This window comes from Paraphaeosphaeria sporulosa (genome assembly GCF_001642045.1).
Source record: "Paraphaeosphaeria sporulosa strain AP3s5-JAC2a unplaced genomic scaffold CC84scaffold_7, whole genome shotgun sequence".
Lineage (NCBI taxonomy): Eukaryota > Fungi > Ascomycota > Dothideomycetes > Pleosporales > Didymosphaeriaceae > Paraphaeosphaeria > Paraphaeosphaeria sporulosa.
This window is the reverse complement of record NW_017253366.1, coordinates 1,541,835-1,556,572: the sequence shown is the minus strand read 5'-3', so window position 1 is coordinate 1,556,572 and position 14,738 is coordinate 1,541,835. Positions and strand designations below refer to the sequence as shown.

At 52.3% G+C, this 14,738-nt stretch overlaps 7 protein-coding genes across 7 annotated transcripts, besides 1 other annotated feature; 4 read left to right on the top strand and 3 right to left on the bottom strand.

Moving 5' to 3' along the window:
- Positions 1-120: 120 nt before the first annotated feature.
- On the top strand, positions 121-2,801 carry CC84DRAFT_1249432 (uncharacterized protein; the record flags this gene model as incomplete). The annotated part of the gene is made up of 8 exons (XM_018184286.1): positions 121-745; positions 790-874; positions 925-1,907; positions 1,969-2,013; positions 2,079-2,264; positions 2,327-2,493; positions 2,549-2,667; positions 2,720-2,801. 8 exons carry the CDS (start codon positions 121-123, stop codon positions 2,799-2,801), a joined length of 2,292 nt encoding a protein of 763 aa, XP_018034332.1.
- Positions 2,802-3,683: 882 nt separating this feature from the next.
- Positions 3,684-4,241, top strand: CC84DRAFT_1219210 (uncharacterized protein; the record flags this gene model as incomplete). The annotated part of the gene is made up of 1 exon (XM_018183064.1): positions 3,684-4,241. One exon carries the CDS (start codon positions 3,684-3,686, stop codon positions 4,239-4,241), a length of 558 nt encoding a protein of 185 aa, XP_018034331.1.
- Positions 4,242-4,296: 55 nt separating this feature from the next.
- Positions 4,297-4,539: a sequence feature (Protein overlapping with rRNA (CC84DRAFT_876608, OAG03965.1) was converted to a misc_feature.).
- Positions 4,540-7,480: 2,941 nt separating this feature from the next.
- Positions 7,481-9,116, bottom strand: CC84DRAFT_1219209 (glutamate 5-kinase; the record flags this gene model as incomplete). Its single annotated transcript, XM_018183063.1, has 2 exons — positions 7,481-8,997; positions 9,062-9,116. The coding sequence occupies 2 exons, from the start codon at positions 9,114-9,116 to the stop codon at positions 7,481-7,483; spliced, it is 1,572 nt and encodes a 523-aa protein (XP_018034329.1).
- Positions 9,117-9,251: 135 nt separating this feature from the next.
- Positions 9,252-10,695, top strand: CC84DRAFT_1166111 (mitochondrial inner membrane protease ATP23). The gene is made up of 2 exons (XM_018178877.1): positions 9,252-9,913; positions 10,145-10,695. Exons 1-2 carry the CDS (start codon positions 9,401-9,403, stop codon positions 10,370-10,372), a joined length of 741 nt encoding a protein of 246 aa, XP_018034328.1. The 5' UTR covers positions 9,252-9,400; the 3' UTR covers positions 10,373-10,695.
- Positions 10,696-10,761: 66 nt separating this feature from the next.
- On the bottom strand, positions 10,762-11,258 carry CC84DRAFT_1166110 (uncharacterized protein). Its single transcript, XM_018178876.1, has 3 exons — positions 11,161-11,258; positions 11,036-11,110; positions 10,762-10,904 (listed from the first exon to the last, which is right to left on the bottom strand). Exons 1-3 carry the CDS (start codon positions 11,239-11,241, stop codon positions 10,788-10,790), a joined length of 273 nt encoding a protein of 90 aa, XP_018034327.1. The 5' UTR covers positions 11,242-11,258; the 3' UTR covers positions 10,762-10,787.
- A 596-nt stretch (positions 11,259-11,854) lies between these two features.
- Positions 11,855-13,256, bottom strand: CC84DRAFT_876561 (TIP41-domain-containing protein). The gene is made up of 2 exons (XM_018187754.1): positions 12,672-13,256; positions 11,855-12,604 (listed from the first exon to the last, which is right to left on the bottom strand). Exons 1-2 carry the CDS (start codon positions 12,980-12,982, stop codon positions 12,106-12,108), a joined length of 810 nt encoding a protein of 269 aa, XP_018034326.1. The 5' UTR covers positions 12,983-13,256; the 3' UTR covers positions 11,855-12,105.
- A 75-nt stretch (positions 13,257-13,331) lies between these two features.
- Positions 13,332-14,615, top strand: CC84DRAFT_1096085 (serine/threonine-protein kinase-like protein; the record flags this gene model as incomplete). Its single annotated transcript, XM_018174648.1, has 3 exons — positions 13,332-13,418; positions 13,550-14,413; positions 14,469-14,615. The coding sequence occupies 3 exons, from the start codon at positions 13,332-13,334 to the stop codon at positions 14,613-14,615; spliced, it is 1,098 nt and encodes a 365-aa protein (XP_018034325.1).
- Between the last annotated feature and the right edge of the window lie 123 nt (positions 14,616-14,738).

Below are 14,738 nucleotides of genomic sequence, written 5' to 3'. Positions count from 1 at the left end.
ATAAACATGGCCGAAAACTCTTCCCTTTGTTTGTCTGGAGCAGCACCGATATATCTTGCGAGTACCTACATCTGCAATGCTGGGTTCCATTGTGCGTCGATATGATGTGAATCATCTAGAATGACAGCTAAAACATCTACACTAGGCCCAGAAAGTAAAGGCATAGAGCCTCCACAGTACTGTGCCCCAACGAAAGAATGTCTAGCTGTCCGGCTTCAAACGGTGGAGAATACATGCAACCAGCCGCAGGGGCTTTATGAGCCAATCGTCTGCACCAAGGGACACTATTGTCCACGACCAGGAGACCAGAGGTATATTTGTCCAGCGAAGCACTATTGTCCATTGGGAACAGAATCGCCTGTCAAGTGTGGTCCGCTGTCAGTATGCCCATCAGGGTCCTCACGCGAATTTCATTTGGACGGGTTTGTTGTTGCTCTGGTCTTAGACATCATCTTGTTGATCATCATATTTGTACCTCTACATCTAAGGGTGCACAAACTTGACTTCAAAAGATATCGCCAAGACAGTCAATCTAGCAGTGAAGAGGACTTGGAGGCGGCTGCGAGGCCCACGTTCCTCTCAATGCCTAGCGATCATGAGACTGATTATCCAAACATCTCGATCATATATCAAGACATTACTTTTGAGCTCAGCGAGTCAACTCGGCCCCTGGTGTCTTCTATATCTGGAAGCATCCAAAGAGGAATGCTATGTGGGATTCTCGGGCCCTCTGGGGCTGGAAAAAGTAGAATACCTTCTCACCAGAGAGATTTTGCTAACGCAAGACAGCGACGCTTATGAGATTGTTGATGGGAAAGCTTGAGCCCACTAAAGGGATCGTTGAAGTCAACGGCATGCAAACGACACTCTCTCGGTCGGTAAATCTTGTTACTTCAGTGGAAGCCGAAGCTGACATGATACAAGGTTGAAAAAGCTCACTGGATACGTGCCTTCTGACGATATTCTCCCATCTCATCTAACGGTTTATGAGACTATACTGCATGCATGTCGGGTGAGGGGACCACGCAAATGGTCTGACGAGCAACGTTCCGTTGCAACGCAGAGTATCATGCAGAGTCTTGGTATACTTCATATCCAACATCAGCTAGTTGGGGATCAAGTTATGTCATTAATCTCTTCGGGTCAGCGAAAACGTGTCAGTATAGCTATGGAGCTCATCGCTGCTCCTATGATGCTGTTTTTGGACGAGCCTACCTCCGGGCTTGATTCAACAACGGCTATGGCGCTCATAGATCTACTCAAGAAGATTTCAGAAACGGGTGTGATTGTCGTTTGCATACTTCACCAACCACGGCAAGAGATTTTCGACGCTCTGGACCACGTCATGCTCATGGCAGACGGCATGCAGCTATACGAGGGCTCACCAGGAGAAGCTGCAGGATACTTTTGTAGCCAAGGCTTTGATATACCCAAGGACGCTAACCCAGCGGACTGTCTTCTTGATATAGCTGCATCGAAAGCCAGAAGCGCATCGCCGCATATAGGGACTGTCAACATGGCACAACAGCTTGCACGCATGTGGGAACAACAACAATGCATCCAGCACGAAGCTATACAGCACACCAAAGACAAGACCGAAAGCAATGACCTATCGCGAGACATAGTAGTCGATCTTGAACATACCGCTGCATTACGGGGTGCATCATGGCTGCGACAAGTCCAGTACAGCCACGTACGGGCAATGAAGCAACAATTGCGACAACCCATCAGTCTGCTCTTAGAGATAGCTGTTGGAGGAGTCGCAGGATTACTCATTGGTTTAGGTCTCTATTCGAATAAAGGCATGCACTTTCAAGGAGTGTATCTCACACCTTTTGAGATGCTGTCAAGTGCTGTGGATTATTCAACAGTACCAAAGATCGGCAACATGATCACACTTGCGATAGGTACGTCATTGACATATACAAAGAGGTCCAATCAATGTACTAACTAGGATCTGTTGCATAGCACTTGCAGCGTCGGCACCTGGTGTAAGCACCTTTGGAGACGAAAGTACGTATAGCATACGCATCCGTGCATAAGAGAATTATAGCGATGCCACTGACACAACATTGAAGAGTCTTTATATTGGAGAGAGGCTGCTGCCGGTCACCGCCGTTCAGCATACTTCACTGCCAAAGTTCTGGCGACCATACCTCGAATGGCACTCTCATCCTTGCACTTTACAAGCTTCTACGCCATACTTGCAACTCCTTCGATAAATTTCTGGTTGCTTTACGTATTGGTTCTACTGTATTTCTACTGTTAGTAAATCACATTAGTCGCGTACGCATTCCGTTCTTGTTACTCACGCGTAAAATCATAGGTGTATACGGGCTAGCTTCAGCGGTATCCGTCGCAGTGAAGCGCGAGAATGGTGCTCTTCTTGCCATGATTTTGTGTCTCATCATTGGAGCATTCGGCGGTTATGCACCGATGCTGTCAAACGTGCAATCTTGGCATCTGGAGTGGCTATGGAGAATGTGTCCGGGAGTAAGTTAGTCCCTCTGCCAAAGACTATGACCGCCCTGTTATTTACACAACCCAGACATGGCTTACTGAGGCCTACTTCGATCTTGTACTAAAGAGAGTGGAGCATCTGTACGACGTCCATGCAGCAGCGGCCTGGACAGGGTTTTCCCTAGGAAGAACTTCACTCGATGTATTGTATGTTACGAGAAACTACTTCACTAAAGATATGATACTAACGTAGGCGTAGAATGATCCTGGTTATAGGGACCTTCTATAGGGCTTTGACGTTTGTTGGTCTGGTGTATTTCGACCGTGACAAGCAACGATAAGCAGCTGTGCAGCGGTGAAACAATGTACGGAAGCCAAACTGTGTGATGGCCTCTTTGAGGCCTTCATGAACCTCTATACTCATACTATGAGTAAAAGGTATTCGGGTTCTAAATTGCCACGTAGTTCTGTATCTCATTTAAAACTCTTGCACGCATTCGTGAACCCCTAAACGCATACGGAGAACACGCTCGTAGCAAGGTATTACAAAGCACCGAGATTTTTTCTTGGTAAATCGCTGCGGCCCTTCCAGCACCAATTTTCTTTCCGTAGCTCCGTAAACATTCGCACGAGTCATAACTAGGTAATGACCCCCAAACAAGTGTTGCGTGGCGTTGCATCGACCCTTGCGTATGTCCTCGCGTGGCGGCACGGCTGCTGCATCTGCATCGGCTATTGCATGTAAGCTGATGACAGGGATCAAGGGGACGTCAGCCTTGTGTGGCTTGCATATTCGTTAACGAGGCGTAATGTGCCCTCACCTTTGAAACGAAACCATCACTTTTCATCCCTGTCCGGGAGGGTCGCGTATGCTATCGATATTTTACCCGAGATTTTCGGTGTCCGAAGAGTAATGACGCAAGGTACGACGCGAGATGAAACTAACCGCCCCCAAATCTTGAGACTTGCGGCGCACGATGCGCAGAAACGCCTTGGTATCGCTACACTCTACGCAACACAAGCGAGTAAAGAATATCTCCTAGAAGAGTCCTCCAGCTACTCAGATGGCCTATGTGACCTTTAAATAGATGTTGTCAACATTTGGAAAGCAGTCGTTGGCTTAACGAACATTCTTCGGATCATTATCTACCGCTAGCGATCTACTGGATCATATTGTTAATACACTATTTTCAAGATTCGCAAGCTTGTAGCTCATTCCATCAATGTCACGCACCTCGAGAGCCCAATTTCGCCTTCCTACCCACTTGAAAAATTCAGACACGCCTACTCCAGCTAGATTCGACAATCAACTTTGTCATGGACAATGGTATCTCCTCCGTACGTCCAACCAATACTGGAAAGACAAACTCAACATCCGCACCGAATGCCTTCCAACCGGATCAGACTGCTTCTTCTACCAAGTAAAATCGGGCGGAGCCGTCAAAACCATGAAGTGGAATACAAAAGCGGTCGAGGGAGAAATGGCGACGTTCGTTTCGCAGGGGACAGGCTTGATGAGGTTGATCGGAGCTAAGTGGGAGGTGATCGGGTGGTCTAATCCGGTTGTGCTCGATGGCGAGTCGCAACCAGGAGGACCAGCATGGCAAGTCGGATATCAGCATGGTACGCTCTTAACATCAGCTGCGATCAACGTGTCGTGCAGAGAACCTGGTAGGATATCCGAGGAGGACTGGACGGCGATTGAGCACTGGCTAGCTGGAATAGAGGACGAGGGGTTCAGGAGGGCGGTGGAGGAGCTATTCACCGTCACCCATGAGTGAATAGTATACGACACAATTCCATGTACTCCTATCTCCTCCTTCAACTAGCATATCATCATAGTAAGCAGGATATCGAGCAAGTGTTTGATGTGTCCGGTAACAGATTCTCTAAGTAGGGTAAAGTGATAAACCAACTGCAAAAGTGGCATTGAAGCTTCCAAGACGTCGAAAGAAAATATTGACAGGGATGCTGTGCCTTAGCGTTAGCGTGTGTGCCAACCAGGAGGGAGCCCAGCCACGTGACCAGGAGCCCCACAGAGGCGCAAAAATTTAGAACACTTGCTGAAAACAAAAACATACAACAGCAGGGATTCGCCAGTGGTCACCCACCTGACTACTGATCCGCCGGTATCCTGCTTATATATGGCTGAGCGGACGGGAAGCCTAGTTCTCAAGATCCTATGGTCGTATGTATTGGTTCTTTTGATTCATCAGTATATAACTCAAGAACAAACGAACATGGATTTCTGCATACATCGCGATTTTCCGCGGCTTGCGGAAGTGCGCGATGCATCACTTTTAACATATAAATAGGACGGTTGGGGATTGCCGAATAGGTTGCTCGGGAGGGCTGTGTGGGAGCAGCAAGATTAGGAGAGATTCTGTTTTAATGCATCCTGATAAACGGGTGGGAGTGTGAGCGTCCTGAGATCATCGATTGGGAGCCTACCATCAAGTACCATATGCTTTATGGGAGAGGTTAATCTATGTACACTATACTCGGAGTTCCGCTAGATTTGATACACAAATCCAAACCATCGGATCAGCCGACATCAGTCACTGAACAGCATAACGTTCCGTCTGTATATCGCCTAAGTACCTACGAACAGATATAGTTTCCTGTGGCTTGCGGAAGCGCGTAAATCATCGCTTCTAACCTATGAATAGGGCCGTAAGGCGAAAGAATCGTCTAGCACTGAAGGCGTGGCAAAGTCGAGCTTTACACAGCTTATCACAGATTCATGCCTACAGACGATGGCCGACGATCTTTCGCTCGGGCTGCAGTGCGAGGGAGAAGGATCAAAACTACGTTGCATCGCTATCGCATGTCGAGCCTTCCTGCAGAGTGACCTAACTGTACATTGCTTGTCACATGAATCGAGTGTATTCAAACAAGTTTTAACTATAGTAAGTACTGCCCTTCATTGCGGCTGAACTATACTTGGGCGCCAGTGACACCAAAGAATACAGCTCTAACTTCAAGCGGCAAGGCTTATAATATGCCTTGTGTTCGTATAGAAGGACACGAGTCAAAAGGCGCTGCCTAATAACTTTGAGCTCTACACTGGACGCCCTCACCCATTCAAAGCCAATATGCATTGGGGATTGTACAGCGATCGGGTAATGCATAGGCAGATGGAGCACTGGGCTAATGATTTCGATACATATCTGTACAAGAAGGTCAAGGGAAGCCCGCAAGGTTAAACAAGCACAAAGGCACGCTGCAGCGGCTGTCCTTGATGAAGTCGTCACCAAGCACATCGCCATGATTACGGAATGGGTTCGCGAGTATGCCCACGACATCAGCTTCACACAGCTCCCCCATACCGATTTTACGCCCATTGCAATAGATCACTATACCCTTACAAAACCAGTAGCCGCTGCACCGTCCCCCGAGCCCGAATCTTTAAACAGCAGGAGAAAGTGTAACATAGAGAAATGAGCGAGTGGACGAGATTGCGACGCGATTCAGGCAATCTGCGGAGCTAATATTGGCCCAGAAAGTACCAGGTCATATCATCAAGGACATGACTCTCACTCCAAGCACATGACCGTCGCTTCATGAAGCTTTACTCGGGAAGAGAACATCACTGCTCCAAGTGCACGACGATAATGACAGAGTGGACGACGCAGACTTGAATTGTCTACCCGAATTATCGAATCAACTCCCGACATCATGTGGTGCTATACCAACAGCCAAGCACAATTATCCAACGAACCAGTATCACACCTCGAAACCCCAAGCACAACAACCTCAGATGTGTCGAGCGAGAGGGTTGAGCCGACGACAACGACGGAGCTATCTAGCGATAGCGATAGCGGGGACACCGAGTTCCAAGTGATCAGGATCGAATGACCACCGATGGTCGTTAAAGGGTATCGAGTAGCGGTGAGCGTCCGATCGCCCCTAGACCACAGGGATCGTTACTGTTATCAGCTAGAGCGCTACCACAGCTGGTTGTGCGGTACGAAGGATCCGAAGAACCGTAGCCCGACCCTCTTCAGCGTTCAAAGTTGCCAACCAGGGTTTCGAACCCCTAGCTACTCCCTCGCAGCCGGGGCCACTGTCTGCGGTGTGCAATCCAGGAGCAAAACCGGGAGTGCCGCATCCAGCCTCTGCTCGGTCTCTTTCACATCGTTAGGATATATGTCCATGAGGATCAACCTTTCAGCTTGCCTTGTAGACCGACAAGGGGTCAAGTAGCCTGAACAGTAGGGATGAGAAGCGATGACGATACTTTGATGGTTCCCTGAATAACTGTTAGCGATACCGATGAGACGTGGGTGACGAGGTATACTGAAGAGGAGTCAACGATCCAAGTAGTTGTAGCGATGGACCCTGGGAGAGCGATAGAGGACGGGGAATGGAGAGCGTGGGCAGAAGATGAAGGACGGAGAACGGACTGTGGATTGCAGAAGAGAGAAAGTGAAAGATGGAAAACAGAAGATGGAGAGACCCAAGATGGAGGATCGAGGGCAGAAGGCGGTATATGAACAGTTGAGGGCCGACGATGGAACCTGCCCTTGTGTATCTCATCACAGAGGCAAGAACACGATCGCGACGTAATTCCCTATCGCAGCAAGTGCATTTACCGTCCCAAGTAGGCGCAGCGCCCACCCGGGCAAGCACTGTCTGCTAAAAGGATCGTAAGACGGGTCTCATATCGTCCTCAAAACGCTACACTTGAAATGCGTAAGGATGTGGAACGTCCCACCTGCTCAGTGTCGAAACCGTTCTGTTCCTTCTTGGAGAAGAAAAGTATCGGTTGATATAGCATGCAATGGCAGAAGTGCAACATCACACATCGGGCGACGCTTGGAAAACGTGGCAGGGACGTCATTGAGAGCGGGAGATTGAGAGTCTCGGCGAAGGTCTCAGAAGATCGACATGCATCAGAAATGTGTAATCATGATTCCAAGCATAACCATCGAGTCTATACCAAACCACCCAAACAACATTTTCGGTCCCTTTTTCTTATTCAAATCTGTCTTCCCAACCAGGCCCCACACTCACCAACCTAATGCACATCCACACCCCCACCCTCCCTATTCTCGCTCCGTCCTGCACTCGGCGTATTCGGCCGACTCTTCTCAATCCCAAAGAACGCAATGTTCTCCCGCAGCGCCACATACTCGCTGTCCGCATACCCCAGCGCCTCATGAATCTGCGTGCTGTGCAACCCCTTTATCCGCCTGATCTCGCTTGCGGAGTAGTTCACCACCGCGCGACCAATCTCGAACGGCGCCGGGTCGTGCAGCTCGTACAGCGGCGGCGTGATGATCGCGGAGGAAGACATCGAGTGCGTGAGCGCGGGCTGCGTGTACGGCGCGTGGCCGGAGTTAAGGACCGGGTGGGCGGCTGTGCGGGAGGGGATGGGGGCGATGGGGGTTGTGGCTTTCGGGGTGACTTTTGGGCTGGCCGCTGGGAGACGCTTTACAACGACGATGCGGACAGCTTCCTGCTGGGCGAATTGGCCATCAACGTCGACGATGCCGACCGGGAGGAGCCCGGCTTTGTCGGAGAGCGCTTTGCGCGCGCCGGCGTCGATATAGATTGTGCCGTGGGGAGCGAGACCATGCAGAATCCAGAAATAACGGTCGCGGATGGGTTGTGAAATGGGCAGGAAACGGGTGTGTAGAGGGACTTGTTCGGCTTCGAGCTGGGGAGAATGTGATCGCGTGTGTGTAGGTTCGGTAGGAGAAGAAACATCGTGTGTGGAGTTGTGCAGGTTGAGGCTGGCGGTTTGCGCGAGCGGGACGCCTTCGTCTTGGAAGTTCGTTACGCTGTTGCGGCTCGATATGCGGGCCAGTCTCTGCCCTTCGGCATGCTTCATTATGGCGGCAATGTTTCCAGGTTTGCTTGACTTCGTTATGATGGTCGTCACGCCCGCGCTTGTTGCTAATCGTGCTGCTACAATCTTTGTGCTCATGCCTCCGGTCCCCAGTGCCGACCCAGCACTGCTGACATCGGCCTCGAGGTCTGCAATGTCCTCGACCACTTCTATGGGCTTTGCGTCTGGGTCCCTGCGCGGGTTCGAAGTGTACAGACAGTCAACATCTGTCATCAGAAACAGGTAATCGGCCTGCACCATGCCAGCGGTGATGGCGCTCAACGTGTCGTTGTCACCGAACTTGATTTCCGTCACTGCCAAAGTGTCGTTCTCATTCACGATTGGGATGACTCCCATGTGTAGCAGCTCGAAGAAGGTGTTCTGTGCGTTCTGATATTGCGTGCGATCCGCGATGTCGTTCCGTGTGAGCAGTATTTGGGCAATTGGCTGCCGCATATGCCCAAACAGTTGATCCCATAGGCTCATGAGCCGACACTGTCCAATGGCCGCGAGGGCCTGCACCTGTGGAAGATGTTTCGGCCGCCTGTCGAGGTCCATTCTGCGAAGACCCACGCCAATGGCGCCGGAGGAGACGAGGACCACACGGTGGCCATCTTTATGTAGTTTGACAGCGGTCTCGACAATCACACTGAGGATTGAGAGTATGGGCTCGTGCGTCTTCTCATCGACAATGGACGAGGTGCCTGCGTCGCATTGGTAAGTTATTCTAAGCTCTGCGAATGTGGGGTAGGTGTACAGGAAGTTTACCAAGTTTGATGACGACGGTGAGCTGTCCGGGCTGCTTCTTCAAGTGGGCTGACATGCTGTGCGAGTCTGCTGCGAGCGGGCACGCAATCGCTATAAGTATGCAGAGTATGCGCGGCCAATGGCGTGTTCACCGCACTGCATTGTTCGCGGGCTGATATGACTGCATGAGGACGATAAATGGCTTCCCCACCGCCTTTGTGCGCGCCCAATCACAGCCCCCGACTGCCTCCGCAGCCCATCTTTTTGCGGGAAAGAACCGCGACCGCAACATCCACGCCCTACGCTTTCCGTTACGCACTGCTCTCTCCGTCGGCAGACCGGCTCCGCATCCTAGACGAAATGGCGAAGCAGGAAGACACGCCCGATGGCGTGCCTAATTCCGCGAGCGCGAAACCTGCCCCGAGGCCAGAGGCGCCCAAACTCGACCCCATATACTACACATGGAGCAGCACCTTCTCCATCCTCATGGGCCGCTATGTAACCGGCAACCGCGACGTACCACTGGAGCGTAAATACTTCGAGGAGATGGACGCCATAAAAGCAGACTCCTACTGCAAGCGCTGCGAGACGTACCGCGACTACCTCCTCCAATACTCGCCCATTGTGAAGTTCATGAAGGACGAGGTGGGCAAGCTGGGCGGCGATCTGAACGGGAAAAATATTCATTGCAGGATGTGCACGGCGGAGCAGAGCGGAGGGTTCCACGTCGACCATGGCATCATGCTTTGCGCGAACAAGTTCCGGAATCGGGGACACCAGGAGGATACCATGGCGCACGAGATGGTGCACGCGTGGGACCATCTGAAGTTCAAGGTCGAGGACAACAATTTGCGGCATCAGGCCTGCCTAGAGGTACGTACACCGAGTGCGATTCGACAACGACTTCTCCACTCCAGCTGGCTATCTAATACCTCTCTTCTCCTACCCATGAGACTAGAGATACAAAGCCAGCGGAAAGCAACGCATTGGCTTCCCAACCGCGCAGTTTGCGTCAAAACTACGCACGGGACCCTTCTGCTACACACATATCATTCCCACAATTGCGCTTGTATGCAAAAACAGTAACACTAACATCCCCCTCAGATCCGCGCCTCCACCCTTTCCGGCGAGTGCCGTTTCGCCCGCGAATTCTTCACCAAGAACCAATGGCGCATAACCGAGCAACTCCAGAACTGCGTGCGGCGTCGCGCAACGCTCTCCATGTTGGCGCGGCCCGGCATCAAAGATGACGTGCACGCCGCCAAGGTCGTCAATGAGGTGTGGGACAGCTGCTTCCATGATACGAGGCCCTTTGACGAGATATATCGGTGATTGGACTGGGCTGGGGGTAGCCGAGGTATAGATGTGAGGATGTAAGATTTGTAACATAGTAGGGAAAGATGGGGCTTTGATTACGTGCATAGCGAGGGCGTTGATATACCATAGGGCTTGCAATCCTCACTCTGGGTTCGTGGGGTTTTGTAACAGTACTACGATAGTGGATGTGCCAAATGCCTAGCAGGAGGCAAGTGCCTCGGTCGGACTTCGTTGTTCGAGCTTTTCGTGCGTATTCAAAATCGGTATTCGAGGAGAACGTGCTTGGACAGTTTCATTGCAGCTCAGATCCACGCGTCTCAGCACACAAAGCGCGTGTTCGAGGTCATGTCATTGCTAGTCTTAAAATATGTATCCTCACGCAGCAGCTGTCCAATCCACCACTAGGTATCCAGTAGATTCCCCCCTGCGCTTACTTCAAGTGCGTCTTGATGAGCGACTCGCCGAGCTCGATGTACTTCTTCTCCGCGTCGGCCTGCGAGGTGTTCGCGTCAACGACCTCCTGCCACCTCTTGCGCTTGGCCTTGCCCTAGTCCTTGTCAGCCTCTGCGTTTTCTCTCCTACCCCATCACTTCGTCCAGCACCGTGCGAGCGGCCTTAGAGCGGGCACCGAAGACGAATGCTACAGAGCAGAGGAAAAGAAATGCATGCGAGACGTACGGTGAAGTCCATCATGCCGGGCTTTGGCGCCTTCTCGATATCCTCGCCCTGCGCAACCTTCGCGTAGGCATACAGCTGTTCAACCTGTCAGCATCGATCTCTAGAGAAGCAGACAGCGAACGTACGTTCAGCAGGTCGTCATTGCTGGGCCCGGTCTTGATCTCGCGGGTCTTCTTGTAGACCTCTTCAAACTTTGCGGACGGCATTTTGGAGTGTGTAGAGTGGGTTTGTGGAAGTGAAGAGGAGGCGTAGAGGTGGTTTGTTGGAGGATGTTGTTGACGGGGAGGGGCATACGTTGGATTGACTAGCGGGGTATTTGCTTGGGTGGGGCTGCCTTAGGGGAAGCTACGTATGACGCATGGCGGAGTGTCATGTGCAACGTTGAATGTTGGATATGCAGGTTCACATGCAGCACAAGGAGATGCAGATGCCTAGGCACGGGCGCTGGCTGCAACAGCCGAGGGGCTTGCGGTAGCAAGTTAAAGTGACGAAGTGGAAGGAACAGGGGTACAAGTGTCCGTCGTATCATTTCAGACCGATTTTGAACCAACTGACCCTCAAAGCACATAGACAAGCTAGAGCTACTCACACAGGTTTACGCGTGCTCTATTAAGCTGGCTTAGAGAGTATCTATTCGACCATGTTTGGAACCATGCTGCACTTTTCCTGGCTTTATGTCTGCGCCAACTCTCACACCCATCAGCTTTCCAGCAGTGCCTCAATGGCTCCATAGAATCTCATAGCCTCTCCAACCAAGTGCTTGTTGCAGATAGCTCTATCAGGATGTGTTTGGCAATTGAGCCCATAGGCCATCAACACTGAGCACTATGCCGTGGGAACGTCCTTCGCTCCGGTGCGTGCTTCTGTGCCTTGTGGAAGTATTCCAGGTCGCTCTGCTTATCCAACAGGCTGACCGGGCCTTCTTAGACTGTCCGGAGATTGTTTGGTCTTCTGAGAGTTGACTAACCCCCAGGCTGCTCAGTCTCCGGGAGCAGTAATGAATCCCAGACAACCCCGTAATCTTTCATTCATATGTGCCGGTATCATTCGCGAAGATATCCCGCGTTCACTCATTTCAAAACCACCCTGTCTGATGACTTCTCGACCACGGGTATGAACTCGGCCAAGCGATTCGGGTCTCTCATGATGGAGAGCACATCCTCTCTGGTACCTGCCAGCGTCTTCCGCACAGTCTCATACTTCTCTTCCCGGGCGGTATATTCCCTGATCACCTCCCCTGTCGCGAACTCGACGAACACCCTGGTATCTCGTATCCGAAATAGCACATCGTCCAGCCTCATGAAGAAGCGACCCAGGAGCAGGAGTCTCGCAGGCATAACGCGGATCTTGCATGAGTACATGGCGATGCCGTTGTCCGCGAGCTCGTCCTCATAGAGCATGACGTCGTCGAAGAAGTGGATCGGGTCGGGGCGCTTGAGCAGCGCGAGTGGTATCGGGGTTTCGGTGGGTTGAAGCGCGGGAGTATCCGGTGTTGAGCCCTTGTAGTCGGTGCTGTAGGACCAGTCGAACGGCTTGACCACCTCTTTGATGTCTTCGAACTGCTTTTGTCTGGCAAGGTCAGGACTGCGCTGCAACTGAATGCGCGCAGGTGTTGCCTGCAAACCAGAAGACTCACCTGTTTTGCTGCCACTCCTTGGAGTAGGACACCTTCAGCATAGAGTCTCCTGTCTTGTCCACGCGGTCTAGCGCATCGAAGGCGTTGAACTCTATGTGCCAGCCGCTGGGCTTATGCTCAATGCGCATGAAGTTGTCGCCGAATATCATCTCCGGCGGCGCGATGCCCAGCCTCTTGGTCATGTCTTCGATGGGGCCAGCCTTCAAGATCGGGAGCTTCCGCGTGGTGATCTTGAAGCCATCCTTGGTGATGGATGTGTCTGCATGGCCGGGGGCAGTCGCGTCGACCGGCGCGCCGTTGAGCGTCATCATGATTCAAACGTGTCAGGCTGACGAGAAGCGAGGCGTGAACCAGTGGAGTTTGCACGTCGTGCACGAAAAAGTGTCTCAGCGTGAGCCGCGGGGACGAGGTGGGGGATCGGAGAGCTCAGAGCTCCGGGCCTCGCCTGCGCCGTCGCCCGAGCAACGCCGCTTGTGTACTGGCTCTAACACGACCATCCCAGGCCGCCCACTTTCCTCTCAAGCCCACTTGCACAATTGCCAGGCCTACGCAGTCTACTTGTCTGCATTCAATCGCAGCTCCAACCTGCGCTTTCGTTCTGTTCTACTCAGCGCCTTGCCTTCCAGCGCCTTGCATCCTTTCGTATCTCACCAGCCCATTATGGACGTTACCAATCTCGAGGCCGCTTTCGAGCGCATCACCGTTAACGACGAGAATGACGACCATGCATCTTACCACAAAGCGAAGGTACTACACACTTTCCGTCTTGCACCGTGGTGAAGTTGCTAACACCGTCGAAGTCATCAGTCGCCACCGTAACGGTAACCAGTCTCTCTGCATCACAATCCGCCGCGAACCGCATGAAAATGCCCCTGCAGAAGCTCGCTGCTTCAAACTCAATTAAGAACGTCAACGCAAGCATCGCAAAGGTCACGATAACATCGTCATCCACACAACCCCAAAACCCAGGCCACCGCCGCACGCTCACCGAATCCGCCCTCTACTCACAACCCTCAACAGCTAAGCAGTGGCACCTGGGCATGTTCGAGATCGGCAAGCCCCTGGGAAAGGGTAAATTCGGACGCGTGTACCTTGCCAAGGAGCGCTCCTCGGGCTTCGTCTGCGCGCTCAAAGTCCTGCACAAGAACGAGATCCAGCAGGGCAAAGTCGAGAAGCAAGTCCGCCGTGAGATTGAAATCCAGTCGCACCTCGCGCACCCCAACATCCTGCGGCTGTTCGGCCACTTCAACGATGCCAAGCGCATCTTCCTCATCCTCGAGTTCGCCGGCAAGGGCGAGCTGTACAAGCACCTGCGCCGCGAGCAGCGCTTCCCAGAGCCCAAGGCCGCCCAGTACATTGCCCAGATGGCCGCAGCCCTCAAGTACCTCCACAAGAAGCACGTCATGCACCGCGACATCAAGCCTGAGAACATTCTCGTGGGGATCCACGGCGAGATCAAGATCTCCGACTTTGGTTGGTCCGTCCACGCGCCGAACAACAGGCGCAACACCATGTGCGGCACGCTCGACTACCTACCACCGGAGATGCTGCTGGGCCGCGGCAAGGACAACTTCTACTCTGAGAAGGTCGATCTGTGGAGTCTGGGCGTGCTGACCTATGAGTTTCTGGTTGGAGAGGCGCCGTTCGAGGACACGCAGGTTATGACGCAGCGGAAAATTGTCAGGGGCGAGTACACGGTGCCCAATTTTGTGAGCCCCGAGGCACGAGATTTGATTAAGAAGGTGAACACAATCCCCTTTGTATCCTTCGCGAGCACTTGCTAATTGTTGTGCCTAGCTCCTCGTCCTCGACCCAGAGAAGAGAATCGCGCTCGAAGACGTTGAAAGGCACCCCTGGATCGTCAAGCACTGCAAGGGCAGCGAGCGCGCCTACGAACGCGCGTCAGGCGGCAAGTTCCGCAGCAGCTCGGAGCGGGAAAGCTGAAAACTCCATCGTGGGTAAAAAGCTGTCCAAATTTCTGTTTTTGGCGTCAAAGTTTGCGATGTACGGCGTAATCTAAGGCGGCGGGGCGTTCAGGACTGGTTCCTTTCGAGAAGCATTGTTGGC